The sequence below is a fragment of the Acipenser ruthenus genome, chromosome 2, assembly GCF_902713425.1.
Source record: "Acipenser ruthenus chromosome 2, fAciRut3.2 maternal haplotype, whole genome shotgun sequence".
NCBI lineage: Eukaryota > Metazoa > Chordata > Actinopteri > Acipenseriformes > Acipenseridae > Acipenser > Acipenser ruthenus.
The window spans coordinates 31,319,138-31,335,762 of NC_081190.1; the positions used below are offsets into that span (position 1 = coordinate 31,319,138).

The following is a 16,625-nucleotide window of genomic DNA, read 5'->3' on the forward strand; positions in this document are numbered from 1 at the left end:
CAATCAGAGAACAAGCATTGTTGCAGGTGGGAGCATGACCTGGATGCACTGCAATGTTTAGAACAAAAAATCTATTTCTCCTAAAAGTTGAAAAAAAACACAAATTTAATGATATGTGAATAAAAAATATCTAAACTATCAGTAAAATATTGAAAAAAATATTGTTATATGGACAATGCGGGACGCAGCAAAGATAAAGTAATGTGCTTATTGAAAACACCATGCAATAGTAATGGACATTTGAAGCTACTTACTGTTTAAGGACTGTTTTTAAAGTGTGTATAATCATTCCCTTTGTTTAGCAGTGCTTTGAAGACTGTGAATAAACTTCTAACCCTACCTGAAAGAGCTGAAAAAGCTGTCATGAGCAGCAAACCTGATTTGATTAATGGAAATGTGCTTAAAAAACAATCTTTAACAAAACTCAAAACCCTCCTGCTAAAGGTAACATAGGCCCAGATAAGATCACAGACTGTTATTCAGATTATTTTAACTAATACCGTACCAACAAGCAATGTTGTGAGGGGAGCTAAACTTAGTTACACTTATCCATGTTACCAGAATGATATTAAGGTCAGGATAATTAATTTAAAAGCACTTACTCTTCAGTTTATTCACTGTACCAGCATGCACATCCAAAATGCCTCCCTTGCATGTGCTCAAGGCAGCATATGTTTTGCTTTACACGTAGAAAAGTTTACTGAAACAATGAACTAGATAAAGCATATAGAACTTAAACAAATAAATGTATACTGCAGCGCATATGTTCATAGGGTGTGTCATTAACACATCACATGGTCAAGATGGTACTCTATAAAAGTGAGCTGTCTATCTTCAGCAGTAAACTTGCACTGTTCCTGGAACTGCGTGATGCCGTGCAGTGGTGGGCAACTCTGGCTCATTTATTTAATTATTTAACTGAACAAATTTAAACTAGACCTTAAAGAAGGTAATTCTCTCAAGATACTAGTTAAACCTGGAGTAGAATGGCCCTCTAGGACCAGTTACCTGCTACTGCCTTAGTGATGCAATACTACTACATTTCATCCCCCTCCCCCTCCCCCTTCAATATAAGTCTTTCACATTCTTCAATGCAATTATCTATGTAGGTCAAAGCCATTTTTACAGGGTGTTCCTGTGACCTCTTTTTTATTTTTTATTTTTTTGTTTGTCGTTGAAAATTTGAGGATGTGAGGCCATTAGTTTTCAAATTATACTTTTAAAAATCTAAACTTTAACTTCCTCACCTTGGAAAGCTAATTGATACTAATACAAGGACCATTTTGATAAATAAATTAAAAAAAAAATACAATGGCAAGGATCGTGCTCCTATTCATTTCAACGGGCTATGTGTTGTTACAGCCGTTGGAGATCGCCACGGTTCTCAACCCATTTGTGTTTGCTGTTCTTAACTTCATATTACCTCACAGCAATTGCATAACCACAATATAGCATTCCAGGGTATGCGTTGTTCTGGGATATCTTTTAGGGTTGGTTGAACGGACCCGAGGCGTGGTGATATCACACAACAACACACATCATGTTGTGCTATATTGCTTAATTGCACTGGGTTGTTGCCTTGTTTCAATAAAAATATACTATGTAACTTATTTTAAATTGACATTGTATTTACTGAAGCCTAAAATATATTGTCAAATATATTTAGGACTATATATTTGCAACACGACATGTTTTTTTTTTATTTAAGTCACAATGGTTTCTGCGTTGTGAGTTCTAAATCAATCCTCTACATTTGCTTTTACTGTTACTTTAGCAGAAGTTGAAGTATGTTTCGAGTATCTGCTCCTATTAGGGATTTCCTTATATTCGTCATATTGAGGACTGGGCCTTGTCACTTGAATGGATACTGGCGCACGACGAGAATTTGGGATACCTTTCCCCGCTGTATTGGTCTGGATGTTGCCAATAGGTGTTGCAGCAGGGGGTGTAGGATTTCGTTTTTTTATTTTCACTTCCCCCACTTCCTCCTCAATGATCTCTGGGCCCCCTGCACAGTATCCAGTGATCTCTATACCCTGAAGCTCCTGTCTGGTCTTGTAGCCTCGAAACATGGACTGAATGCTAGTTGCCGCAACTGATTCTTTGCTAAGTTGCTTGCTCGTCTGATTGTCTTTAGAAGATGCCTGGATGTGGGATGCAGCCGTATTTCCCCCCTCATACTGCTTCCTGCTTTTAATAGTCTTGTGGGTAGTTGGAACGTCTGGAACAGACATTTGCCTGTATTGGAGGCTGTCAACAAAAGGTAATGTGGTTGCAGAAACCTGATAATCATCATTCGGGTTGAATTTAACCTTCTTAATTTGTCTGAAATTAGATGTTTCCTTATTGACCTGACATTCTAAAGCGCCACTCCCTGACCTGTTATCTGGATTCCCTGCCAATGTCTGATTTTGCTTTGGTGGATGTTTAGACATCTTTAGACATGGATTTATAGACATCTTTGATGTATGCCTGGACCAAGTCTCTTCCTTATCTTCAGAAATGGGATCACCTAATTCTGTTTCAAAATTCAGAAATGAAACAGTGTTTGGTATATCATCAAGTTCATATTCGCCATTGAGCAACATCTTCCTCATTCTGAACCCCCTATAAGTTGACTGGATCTTCGCAGCTGCTTGTTTCATCGCCTTCATCTGCCCCCGTACTTTATGGCCCCTCCAGGATGCTTGAATTTGGGTGGCCGCATTTTTCTCTTCGTTGATCCGTTTGCGGGTTTTCTTTCTCTCAAACTGCACTTCATAGTGTTCAGCTGGACAAACATCTTTTTCTTTATCAGACTCTTTTTTGGAAGATATCTTTCCTGAAGAGGGGTTGTTATATGAGAACTTCTTTTCTTTTGGCCGTTTATCTTGGCGGAAACTGGTAACATCGGCACCGTGGCGGAGCCTTGCATCTCTTGATCTATTGCTTGACACACATATGCCAGGCTGGCTTGATGGAGTCAAGTGTCTGCCGTGAACGTGGGCATATTCTATGACGTTACTGTTAGACTCCCTTTTGATTTCACATTGGTGTCTGCCACCAAGAGGCTCAGTGTTAGTACTATTACTGAGTTGGTTCCTTACACGGTAGCCTCTGAAGTTAGACTGTATGGTCACAGCGGCATCCTGGTACTCCTGATACTGTTTCCTAACTCTGTAACCTTTATAATTTGATTGGATGACTGTGGCAGCTTCATCCCTGTATGCTTGCAAACTCATAGTAGAATCTTGGGAAGTTTTGATACCTACCTTCTGTGATTCTGAAGTTTTTCCATTACTCCTCACTTTATAGCAATGATTGTGACTTTGAATTGTGGTAGCAACATGGTTGTAGGGATCATCAGTATAGGAATCATCATAAGGAGGAGAGAGTGAGTCTAGTAAGCCACTATCCAGTAGCTCTTTGCGGGCCCTAAAGCCCCTGTAGTGTGCCTGTATTACAGTGGCTGCTTCCTCGTGATCTTCATCATAGGGATATTCCCTTTCATCATTGAGATGCTCACTTTCACCATTTTCACTTTCCAGGTCTTCAACATCTAGTCCCATACCTAACTTCCTAACTCTGTAACCCCTGTAATGGGACTGAATGACGATGGCAGCATCATTTTGTCTGCTTAATATCTGATTTTGACCCAGTCTCAAATTGGGTTCTTCCTCTTGCACTGTTCTCAGGTCAGGCCTGCTATTACCAGTGTTCCTGTACTGAACTCTTCTAACGCTTGCCATAATGAGCTATTGATTTTCAGAGCAAAAGGGTGGCTTTTGATATGGAGTTCTGTTAGAAAAATATATAAATAAATAAAAAAATATTATAAACAATTTAATTTTGAGAAATCTGGATGTAACAGCACAGTGGCTATATTGCATCATTAAAATGAAAAGTATATCAAATTACTTTGCATTAAGGTTAAAACTAATTTTGAAATGTCAGAAAATGAAACAATTTAAAAAAAAAACTAAGTGTAAGAGAAAGGCACATTTCTTGAGAGAAACAGAACAATTGTAAACGTATTAAATTACTGTATAAATTGGAGTTTTTTATGTGAACAAAAACAAAGCACCTAGGGGTTATAATGTAATGGGAATTTCATATAGGATGTAATGCTTTTTAAACATGAAGTAATATGGAAATGTGAAACAGATCTCTCACTGATATGATTAACTTATATTGGACACTGCCTTTTATAGAACTTCATTGAGAGAATAAGTAAGCAATAAGACACTCTAGAGTGTTGGTTGTGCTGGAATAACCACACACCCAGGGGCATAGTAAGGCACGAGGCCGTTGCGCTTATAAAATGGGTTACTAATTTTTAGAAATAAGAATATAGACATTTTTATTTAAAAATTAATATAGGTTTATTTTTTCCTAAATATATTATAACGCTAGGAAAAATAGTTCCAATGAATTTAATAGATAAACTTTTTTTAAAAAAAATAATAAATTAAATAAATTCAAATAAATTAAATACATTATAAGAATATTTTCAGTATTTGTCTCATGAAGTTGACTGTACCAGGGAATGTTTTCTAAATTAAATGGCTGGTTACACAGTTGAACAGATTGTGCAGTAGGTGGCACTGTTTGGTGAGAAAGGGAGTTTGTTTCTGCCTTTTGTTTACGTGTTGGCGACGGTACACCAGAGAGAATGTAACTCCAGGACTTCCTGTCTTTCTCAGCTGGCAATAGCTACTTAAACTACTTTATAATTGGTTGGGCAATATCTGCGTCCTACCGGTGATTTAAATTTGTTTAAGTCTGTTTGGGATACAGCAGGGTGATGTTGTGACTTGTCTTTTTGTTGTCGCGTGTAAGTTTTCAGGACAGAAATTTAGATGCTTTTTGCTGTTTTAAAGTGGGTATCTGAAATTAGGTTTATATCTCGACCCGTTCGAAACGCTTATTTTGCAGTCAGGAAAACAGGTTTGGCCGTGATGCGTTGTTTTGAGATCACTATGAGAAAGTACTACAAGCAAAAATAAATTACATTGCACATGTTACGTCTTCTTCAGTTACTATACTATACTTAAATGTGTGTTTTAGATTTTAATTTAATATTTTTATTCATTTTCTGCCAGTTTGAATATGCTTGAGACAGTGCTTTTTTTTCCAGAAATGGCAGTTTTTAAAGGGAAATAAAACAAAAACCGTCTGAGTATGAGTATTATGAATGTTATTTATGTTTACCGGAGTATTTATACTTCTACAAAATACAGACAGATGGTGCTTCACTGTTTTGTATTTAGTATACAACGAGTTGAAAACTGCCAAGTTCATGAGTATCACGACGCTCTGAGCAGAGTTCGCCATAGAGGAAGAATCGCCAGGTGCCTGCTTTACCCATTTTTGCTACACAAATAGTAATGGAACTTAATTAAGAAAATCTAAGAATGCAGCTGTGTACAGCGTACATAAAGATATTAATTCAATATGCACATTACCTCAAATTGGCAGCCATATTAGGTCAGAGGTGAATGTCAAAGTTAACACCTCATGTGGCATCCAGGATTTATATAACACTGCAAATATGAAATTACTATTTCAGTGGTTTCTGAGATATGAGGGTTTGAAATTTTCCCAGTGGCAGCTTTGTAAAACAACTGTCACAAATGGGTCTTTTGCAGTCTGTTTTATCTCGCATTTTTAAAAAAATGCCTATACTATTATTCAGTTATGTAGTTTTACTGAACTAAACTTTATGTTCCAATTCTGTTTTTTTTTTATATATATGGCTCTTTAAGACCCCACACATTTCAATGTCGTGATAAAATAAGCAGAGGGTGAAATATGAAACAGGTTTGACAATACTGTATTTTTATATACTGGTAAAGACACACAAGACCATCTAATCAATATAATAGGCATAATGTTGATATTAAAAAATAAAACAGTAAAATAGTTATATATAATATTTAATTAATGTATTGTGGTACAGTGGAAATATGAAATTGTTTAAATGTTAAAGAATTATGACTGCCTTAGCCTTCCAAATAGGTAACAATGTTACATAACAATAACTATAATCCAATCTGTCAGCAGTTCAAACCTACCTTGACACGCAAAATGAAAACAAGTTCATCCTCATCTGAGCTTTCAGTGGAAGTTTTTTTCTGCTGAGCTTCTGGGCCTACACTGCTTACAGTACATGCACACTTCAATGTCACAATCACTGGTATATGTCATTCACCTGGTGTCAGTTACAAAGTGAAATCATGCGTATGTTCAGTTTGTATGATGGGTTTTTAAAAACAATTTGTTTCAATATACTTATTGGAGAAGTTAATTGATACAGTTTGTGGATCTATGTGACAAGCAATAGTACATGTATCTAGAAGCGATTAGATACCACACTTAATATATTAGCCCCCCCCCCCCCAAGTAGAAAGATTTTGTCGTAAAATTATAACCAATCAGTCTTACAAACCTCTGTATTACTTGTTTACAGATAAGGGCATAATGTAGTTTTCTTTTTGTCCTAATTATATAAAGTAATCGTACAGTATTACACTGTGGAGAAAACTTGGCTAATTGTCTGTGTATTAGACTTTAATTTTATTTTGATTTACATGAAGCCCACGCATTCTTCACAACACTGTAGGATCCCATCAGACACCACAAACATGTGTAGCAGAGCAAGTCAAAATTTTCAGAAGAGGTTCTAATACTTGGTGCATATTTATATTATGGTGACGGGTTAAGTTGACTACACCGTTCCAAAAAGTCTTCTAAAAAGGTTATTATTCTAATAACATCTAATAAAATAGTTTTTTTGGTTTTTTTTTTTGCAATTTGTGCCCAAATTTGCTACCATTGTTTTCCTTTGCTTGGATGTACATTTTTTTAAATATGAGAAATAACCTCTCAGATATTATTCCCTTTAATAAAATAATGTCACTGCATTGTCATGATGTCATTTCACTGACAGCAAAAAGACACAGCGAGATCACTGTTTGGTATTTGTCACCATGGAGTTAGGAATAGGGTCATCACAAACATTCTACCTAAATGAGTGTGACTCATGAGTTTGTGAATATTCTCTGAATACACTCATTCCCAATCGTAACTCAGCTTTCTTGCTACCTCAGTTTTAACAAAGCGTGATGCCTGTCTTGTCTCTTACCTTCCATGATCACTGAATTCCCAATCACCTGGCACTAACAGTTCAGATGTGGATTAAAACACACACTGGCAACTGAAAAACATTTAAACAACGTTGAAGGGAGGCCACCAACATGCATTTAATATTAAGCTTCAGATACATTCATTAAATACATAATGTTATCCTGTCTTATTTAAATGTTTTAATAAACAAACAATAGTGCAAAGAAAACAAAGAGGCTTCATCATGTTGGCCTTTTCTCTCGATCTGTTTTCAATAATATGCATTTACATTTACAACAAAATCTGACTTGCTAACAAGCATGTCCCTTTCTTAAGATCACATGATTTTTTGTCTTTAGTTTAATAATAAAGCTTTAATGAACATATCTGCTCCTATTGAAAATAATGAAAATGCTGTGGGTTTTTTTTAGATTAAAAAAAAGAAGAAAAAAAAAACCACTATCACATCAAAGTAATAAAGCTGTAAATAATATTTAGGAATTGACTTTATAACAAAAACTTTAAAATACAGTATCACAGAAAAAGTATAACAAGTATGTGTTTCAACAGGTTATCAATTCATCCAGATTTAACTAGCATATCATCAAGGACACACACACGCATATTGTAACTTACTTTTGCAATGCTCTGTATACATTTGCATATTTTATCATAGGATCATAAGTAATCCTACTCGAACACTAGGTTCATTCAGATAAGATGTCTTTCACTTTTTCAATTTCAGAACCACCTGTTTAGAGCTTTAAAATGGACCACAACATGTCTGTGTATGTTCAGCATCAATATAATTAATGATGTGTCATTTGTGTAACTATTCTATTCCAAGTACAGGCCTAAACAGTTTTGGGAGGTATTGTAGCAAGTTGCAGAGGGAACTTGTTGTGTCATGAACATCCAATTCTACATGTACGAGGTTACAGTAAAAGCCACCTGGCAACCACCACTATTGTATGGATACAAGTTTTCCCAAACACAAGGAAACGTGTTATTCACAACACAAAAAACTAGAAAATCACTGTGGATAACTGTATTATGTTGGGAGCAGTGTCACATTAGAAAATTATCAAAACAATCATGACCACCAAAAAAATGATGTATTCTCTAACTGTTTAGATCAAGCAGTGCTGAAGGAAAAGCTAACACCATCCATCTGCATTCCCTCTTTTTTTGTGTAAATCTAAAACACGTAAGTTTTAATCTGGCAATAAGTGTAAACAACCAGGGTTAAACAAATGATGGCAGGCTTTTACTATATGTGAAGCAAGGTACACTTAGTTGGTTGTAAATCCATTTAAAATCCTGGATTAATGAAAGACATTGCAGATGATATATGCCTCTTGGCTGTGTAAATAATGAACATTTTTACAAGCTTTCCATGGATTCTATGCCTTTGAGGACTTCATACAACTCAGTTGGGAGGATCACGTAGCTCTCTCCAGACACTGCATCTTTGTCCTTTTGAAAGTCACGGATGGCCTTAATTTTCTCCAGCTGCCTCTCCTGGCGCCTGCATTTCTGCTGCACGGTCTTGAGCTTTTTGCGCAGCTTTTCTACCTGCTCCTCTAGCTGCTGGATCCTCTTCTTCTGCTGCACTGTGTCCTCCACAGTGTAGTTGTGATCGCAGGAGATAGACTGGCTGGAGAGCAGTGGGTGCATCACCACCTGAACCATATGCTGGGGCTGGAGCTGGGGGTGGGGCTGCTCCTGCTGCTGCTGCTCCGGGACAGAGGGTGGTTCTGGTGAGGGCGGTTCCTGAGGTTCTTGTGCTTTTTCCTAGAAAAGAAAAAAGTCAAAAAATGTCACTGGTAGTACTACGATAAGGATCCCTTACCATGGCTGTACATTTATTCTGGGACAAATACTGCATTATTTGAATTAACGCTGCAGCGTTTATTTTAAATTCAGCTGCAGCTCTTATTCAAGGGCTGCGGTAATTAGAGGTACTATAGTGAGGGAAACAATAACGAGAGAAATAATCATACAGTTCCTGCATTACAACTAAAATGTATTACCTTTCTGGCTAATTCCTAAATATATAGATTTATTTTAGTGCTGCTGTATTTACTCCTACACCAGTATTAGTACATTGTGCTGTGTACCTATGGTATTCTTTGTTTGTTTGGGTTCCATAAACTTTACAGTAAAATACTGGTATGCTCCAGTGTGTAATTGTATTCTTTTAAATACATTTTATTCAAGGGCAGCGGTAATTCAAAGTAATACGGTATTTGAATATACAAACAAAAACTGCTTGAAATGTATTTGGTGGCAAAAATGACCATTGGTTCATAAAACAGAATTTATAAATGACTGTATCAAAGATATTATGCAAAGGGCCGATACCTCCTGAGGGTCTTGAAGGTTCATGACCATTGTTATGATCATGTCCTGAAAGAGATGAGGGCCGAAACGAAACCAGAGAGTAGCCGGCCTTGGTGGTAAGCACTCAGGTGTCCGAGGGGCATTGATCGCCAATAATCCAGGTGGGCCTGATAGAATGGGCCCTGGGCCTGTGGCAGCAAAATCCTAGGGCTGCTGGTTCACAGGGGCTTGTGGCTGCTGCTTGGGAGCAGGGCGCTGGTATTTGCAGTGGCTTTGCATTGTGCATCCTGAAAACGGTTTGGCGCATTAGCCTAACAAGGCGCGTGCAAACGTTGACACTGCATAGGCCTTTTTCAGCATCACTTCCATGACTCGGCATTGTTTATTAGGACATCAGACGTCCCTTTGCAGCAAGGCTAGATTTGCCATCTGCACCAGGGAGGCCTGGTCAGTATTATCAGAATGCCTGCTATAGCAGCGTCTGTCCTTCTTCCTGGGTGGAGGAAAGGGAGAACACTCCGAGCCAGAGGACGGAGAGGAGGATCTAGAGGATTGAAGGCTCTTAGTCCTGCTCCTACCCATAGTGTCGCTTCCTAGCTCCCGGTGTAAAAGGATGGGGGGACTCTGTTGACCGCACTGCAGGGGAAGAATGGGGCGAGTCTGGATGCTGCGCCAGTGTCAGAGAGGCAGAGCGGTCCCTAGAAGAGCGGGCCAGCCTGCTTCTTAGAGAAGTGAGCACAAGACACACAACAGCAGCAATCTTTAATTGTTCCCTCTGCATGCTCCCTTCCCAGGCAGTGGGTGCACCTGTTGTGCTTATCTTTTGCCGGAATGTTCCTCTGCAAGCAGCACAAGGGTGAAACCCAGGCATGGTGCAAGGTTGAAATGAAAAGTTCAGCCGTGCCATATATGCACCCAAAAAACTAGAGTGCCGAGAACTGTTGTGACCAAGTCACTGGTACCGGCCCTGGTACCTACCTTGGTACCAAGTGGGTCACTGGTACCGACCCCAATAACAAACCGAGTCACTGGTACCGGCCTCGTGCCGAGCAAGGTGGTTGGTAACGACTCTGATACCGAACCAAGTCACTGGTACTGGCTCTGGTACCGAGCAGAGTCACTGATACCAGCTCTGGTACTGACTGGTACTGGTTATGGTACCACGAGAAGTGCCGTGCAGGTGAAGTCCTGAAAGAGCCACTGGCAACTGCAAGCAAGCACTGCTGAGCAGACAAGGGCTGCAGATCGCCTGCTAACTCGAGAAATCTAGTAGACTTCGTTGGCAGTGCCGCTAAAGCAGACACAGCAACAGCAAAAGACACTCAGAATAAATTCCAGTAGAAAAGGTTCCTGCCAAATCAACAGCACAGTGTAGCTAAAAAGCCCCAACACTGGCAGTGTCTCTGTGGCACGAAAAGCTGGATGGAAAAAAACAGATACCGTCTGTGTACAGAGGCAAACCTAGTACAGGGAGTCAGCCTAATCGCTATGAAAAGGCACTAGCAAGAAATAATATTGACTCTCAAGGAGCCGAGCAGCAAGTGAGAGTGTGTTGAACTTAGCTGCAGAAAAGGACTGAGTCCTGGGGGAAGGGGTGGGGAGAGCCGCCTGCTTCGCACAGCACACAAGGCCAGGTTGGGACTTAATCAGAACCTAGGCTAAGATATACACTTAATATTAAAGAGAAATTATTTGAGAATTGAAATGAGAGAGAAAAAATCAAATATATACTTACCTCTGTAGTTTTGACTGAAAAGTCAGAGCTCACCCCTTTCTCAGGCAGGCTGAAAGAAAAATGGCGCTGATCCTTGTACGACAGTCATTGATATCTCCTGGGGGTGAAGATGACACCTGACACATAAAAGTATCATCTTTGATACAAGTGCTCAGGTAATTCGTGTTATAAGAGATATATCCCATTCGGTAATGGTCACACTTCGTACTTGAAAGGGAGCGTTAGGTTACAATCATAACCCTGGTTCCCTTAAAGAGAAATTTGGTACTGTACATGAAACAGGGAACTGCTTGATAAAATTGGTGGTTATTTTGAAGATACATGGCCAAGAATTAAAATGATACCCTACTTGCGGTGGCACAGTCAGGATTTTGATATGATTTAACCCGTAGAATGTGATATTGTAGTCAACAAAGTGGCAACTATTTATTGGGGGGGGGGAGGGTGTATATTTCATGGCATAGCCTATGAATGCCTACTTGTGCCACTCTGAAATCTACTTCATTTTGAAGATAAATGTTGAAGCTTTAAGATACCCTTCTTGAGATGGCACATCCAGACTATCAATGGCCTTACCTTCTCACTTGCTGTGCTAAAATAGAAGACTGAGGGCACTGCATTTTCTTTCAGTACTCTGTTGTTGCACTCTCGTTTGAAGCAGTCTTTTGTGAAATGCTGTGAACAGATATTGCTGTACTTCGTGGGCTTGAAGTTATTTCTTCTCATTGCTGAAACCCATTTTTCACAAACGTCGGGGCGTGCAAGAGGAAACCTGGAGGATTCAAAAATAAATAAATAAATAGTAAATAACAGACAAAGCCTGGACAGGTAGCATTTGTGGTACCAACTGTACAAACGCGATGTTTTAGCAATAACATTCATGAAAGGTGAAATAATTTCAAAGTGAACACACGGAATTAATAAGTAAATATTTAAGTCATGTACCGGTACTATATTTTTAACATAAGGTTACAACTTATGTTGTATGTACAGAAACATAACATGTACCACTCTGTACATCCCATTCGTTACAAAATTAAAAGATGCCAATCTGGCAAGATGCTGCTGTGGCCTCTTTTGCATGCAAACACTACCACCCCGCCCCCTGAGTACCGCTCAGAAAACCAGCTAGCATCGGTGCCTATACGCGTTTGGTTTAACTTTCGTACTAGTCCCAAAAATACGTATTTATCATCGTTCCACTATCCAGTCCATTTTTTAGAATGTAATGCATGATCTCTACATGCAACTTCGTAAAATAATGCTAATAATAATAATAATAATTGCAAGGGAAAAAAAACATGCACTAAAGTTTCAGTCGGAGCAACATACATTAACAATTATCAAATCAAATAATGCATTAATTTACTCTGCTGGCCGATCCTTTGTGACGGTTTGCAGCATTTTGCCCAGCAACTGAAACTTCCTTTACTGTTTTTTAGCAATTGTTACTCCGCCAGTGAATTCATTGCATGTCACGGACAATCCTAACTGTTTTTTTTTTGTTTTTGTTTTTTTGTTTAACTACTCAGTGTATCGCCCAGAGCAAATACATACGACAGTGAGAGCGTGTGGGACAACATTCGACTTACTTGTGAAAAGAAATGTTTTTGTCTTTGTGATATCTGTTTTTACATCCGTATGCGGAGCACGACTGGACCATCGTTGCACGAGAATCAAAATATCAACAAATGAACAATTTGAAATAGAACTAAGCTGGTTATTTATTTATTTATTTATTTATAATATTCGTGAGAGGAGCTCCCTCTCCAGTTTCCAAAATGGCTGCAATGGCTTCACTCGTTGTCACATGATTCTCAGGTGCGTTTCTGATTGGTCTATCTAGTCCCGAGAGTTTTCCTTTTAGAACCGAGTGGTTTCTTACATTGTGACGCATATGGATCGACAAAAACGTGGTAACGCAAAAAAAAAAAAAAAAAAAAAAAAGCCACATGAAAAACCAATTTGTAAAGGGCATGTTTAAAATTACAGTAGTTGTTACTTGGATTATTATAGTAGAAAATATTAGACATTTGGCAAGTCTTGTTAAAAGATACATTTTAAGCATTCATAGTTAGAAATTACAGTATGTGTAACTATTATATGCATAGCAATGTCAGCAACAGGAAATGTGTTCTGTAAGATTTGTATCGGTATATTTAACGATGGTGCCTTAGTTTAATTTATTAATTTTTTGTTTATCTGCTATGCTGGCAAGGTAAGGAGACTCAGTAGAGCCGGATGTTATTAGTAACACTGTGACTATTTAATGACCCCAAAATAGATAATTATTAATTATGAAAGCAGTGGATAATGTGCTTTAGAATTCAATTTAGAATTCACCCTTTATTACCTTAATGATACAATTTTCACTGCTGACCGTGTCATTGCTTAGTTCAGCTGTTCATTACTTATATAATTTTTAAGAAACTGCTATAGCTAATGAAATAACCTAATTCTATTAATCTTATCTGTTGTGCACTTCTGTCATGTTTGTAGATCTCACAGGTACAGGTCATAAAGAAACATGCTTTTAAAAAAAGAAATACATCTGATACCAGTACCAGACATATCTTTTTGCATATCTTACTTTCAGGTATGCTTTCACATCCTAGATTATTTCACCTGGACAGTAACATTATCCAAACCCCATCAACAACTGTAATTCCCCAAAAAGCTGCTTCCTATAATGGCTGACATGCTTTTCAGCTTTGCTCCAAAATAGACATAGGAAATGAAACTGTAACAGTTCCTGAAAGCAAGGCATGGAAACTAAGAGCCTAGTATGGTTAAAAAAAAAGAATACATATCCACTGTAACATATGCATTTTCAAAACTGCATATATGAGATCTACATAGCGGGGCAGTGCTCGACATGTAAGCTTTATATCATTTTTAAGTACATAAAATATTTACAATTATTCAAAAGGAAATATACAAGGTGTCGCTGAACAATAAATGATGGCACATTGAGGCATCAAACCTTGAAGTACCTAATATGGGAACCATCGTCTTGGAGAAGGTTTCCGTTGCCAAGATACAATTTAATCTTCACAGGGAGGCAACATAAAAGGTACTTCAAGTCACTGAGGAATGTGTTTTCCAAAGCAGTTCAAAGGTAGCCAACTGACTTTATATTGTGTGTTAAAAAAATATAAAAAAAAATTGGCAATGACTAAATTTATAATAAATAAATAAATAAATAAATAAATGTGGACCTTTTTTCAGCTTGGATTTTATCACAAACAAAGTTGAATTTCTAAACACTAGGGCCTGCAGGTGTTAATTATGTTTTGATGCAAAAACCTAGAATTAAATACCTGTGTTTTGTTTAAAAATAGCGACAGTTTCTGAACCTGTAACTTTTTGTTTACCTAAATTGCTCTATTTTGTTGTATGAACAGGAAATACAGTGGCTGCTTTAAACAGGAAACACAATGGAGAAATATCACGCAGTATATCATGAACATAAACAACAAGCCAAGTGCCTACTAACCATCTAGACTGGAGCAGTGCTTTGTCTATTGGGGATACTGACGGTGGTATGATCTCATTGGCCTAAAGGGCACAGGTTCCAATTCTGAATCATGTTCTATTTTTTCATTTGGAAAGGATCATTTGATTGCTAGAGACTCATATGCCACTTGACCCACATCTGAGTGACTGTTCATCTTGCAGTGTGAGAAGGTAAATATTTATACATTCAAACGGTAGAATATCCTACCTTTATACTTGTATGGAAGAAAAATAGTAACATTAATTTGGCCTCAGTACTCATTACAAGCAATATGTGTTTGTTTAAATAAAATACTAAAATAGTACATATACAGTATATCATATATTTATTCAGTACATATATTTATCTTTTTTTCTGTGTGCGTTAACATTTCTCTTTCACTTCTGTTTTCCAACTACACACAAACCTAATGTAAATGTACCCATTCAACAAACAAGGCAACAGCTCAGCTAAAGATTGATTAAGTGGTGACATTAATTAGATATTGATATTTGTTACAACAGTGAGCCAGAATCTCGCCCATAGGATGATGGGATTAGAGGGTATCCGAGGATTGGATGAGTGAAAAGGGGTCATGCCCCTAGAATCATGGCAAACATCCCATCAATTAACACTATGTTAATGATGTATCTTTTGATAGGTAAAACAGATAAATAGTTAGTTACATAGAAAATAAAAAGTAAAAAAGAGGGTTTGTCAGATAAAAGTTAAGGTAGTTAATATGGTCTGGTAATGATATTAATCTTGTGTCTTTTCTTAAACCTTTCCTTCACCATTTGATCCAGTCATTCTAGTTAAAATGTCTCTAGCTTACTGTCTGAATGTATTTAAAATGGGATTGATAATATTGCAGCATTTTGATGCATTAAACTCAACCTCAGGAACACAAGCCAACATTTTTACTTGGGCATTTCTTGGACAATTCTCTCTCTCTCTAGACAGAACTTTCCCTGCAGACAGTAGGTATTTCATTAATAAAAACAGAAAACAAAAGCGGTCCAAGAATTGACCGTTGAGGAACACCTAAAGATACAGGCATAAAATTAGATTTCTTTCTGTCAAAGACAACAGCTTGGAAACGTTCTGATAAATACGATTTAAACCACAACAGTGTAGAATCGTAACTCCAAGATTTCTTAACTTATTAAAAAGTATTCTATGATTAACTAAATCAAAGGCCTTTGAGAAGTCAATAAAGATTGCATTAGTTATTTTCTTTTTCTCTACAGCCCAGTATATATCATTTGTTAATTTCAGCAATGTTGTCGTATTTAAAGTCATTCAAGAATATCTGACATGCACAGGATTTGAAATTTGTTTTTCAAGTTGAGAAGATCACAGGTGTGTGAACCAGAGTTGTCTCAACATATGAACTACACTATGGAACGAATACATATTTATCCAGGGCTGCTTTGACCTCAGTAAATGTACATTATTTTATTAAGCCACCAGGTGGTGCTCTCAGTTAAAGAAAGAACACTTCTATTTAAAATGTAACTCTCACTGAAAAATACAATTCATTTAAAAAAATATATATATATAATCTAGTAAAGTCTGAAAATTGTAACAACAGTTTATTTGAATAGGTTTATTATTACACCTTGATAATTTATTGATGTCATTTTGTGAAAACAATAAAATATGAGTATGAAAAAAGTAGTATGTTTTGAGGAATAAACCTCAAGCTTGACTTGGATGAATACGGTCTCATTAGCCTTATTTAGAAAGTACTAAACAGTTTTAGTTTTTTATCAATGTTTGTATGATGCCAATTGTGGAGAGTTGTGAGGTGGTTTTGTGATGTGGAAAAATGTCCAATGTTGAATTGAGACCACCAAATTCATAAGTGAACAGCTAGTGGATCAATCAACTGTGGCACCTAGCTCTTAAAAAGAAAACATTTGATATGCACGTTGTCTTTCTCAC

The 16,625-nt window shown here is 37.4% G+C and overlaps 1 protein-coding gene and 1 long non-coding RNA gene across 5 annotated transcripts in view; one reads left to right on the plus strand and one right to left on the minus strand.

Annotated features, from left to right (window-relative positions):
* Nucleotides 1–7,201: 7,201 nt before the first annotated feature.
* LOC117408914 (THAP domain-containing protein 1-like) lies at nucleotides 7,202–13,013 on the minus strand. 3 transcript variants are annotated; one of them, XM_034014349.3, is made up of 3 exons: nucleotides 12,775–13,013; nucleotides 11,759–11,954; nucleotides 7,202–8,898 (listed from the first exon to the last, which is right to left on the minus strand). In XM_034014349.3, the coding sequence occupies exons 1-3, from the start codon at nucleotides 12,843–12,845 to the stop codon at nucleotides 8,488–8,490; spliced, it is 678 nt and encodes a 225-aa protein (XP_033870240.1). In that variant the 5' UTR covers nucleotides 12,846–13,013; the 3' UTR covers nucleotides 7,202–8,487. The 3 variants fall into 3 exon arrangements, with proteins under 3 accessions (XP_033870240.1, XP_033870241.1, XP_058849986.1); XM_034014350.3 differs by lacking the exon at nucleotides 12,775–13,013 and adding an exon at nucleotides 12,552–12,724; XM_058994003.1 differs by lacking the exon at nucleotides 12,775–13,013 and adding an exon at nucleotides 12,128–12,193.
* Nucleotides 13,014–14,403: 1,390 nt separating this feature from the next.
* Nucleotides 14,404–16,625, plus strand: part of LOC117408775 (uncharacterized) — a 40,505-nt gene continuing 38,283 nt past the window's right edge. For both annotated transcript variants that reach the window (XR_009307943.1, XR_009307942.1), the window contains exon 1: nucleotides 14,404–14,869. This is a non-coding gene — a long non-coding RNA (uncharacterized LOC117408775). The remainder of the gene's footprint in view (nucleotides 14,870–16,625) is intronic.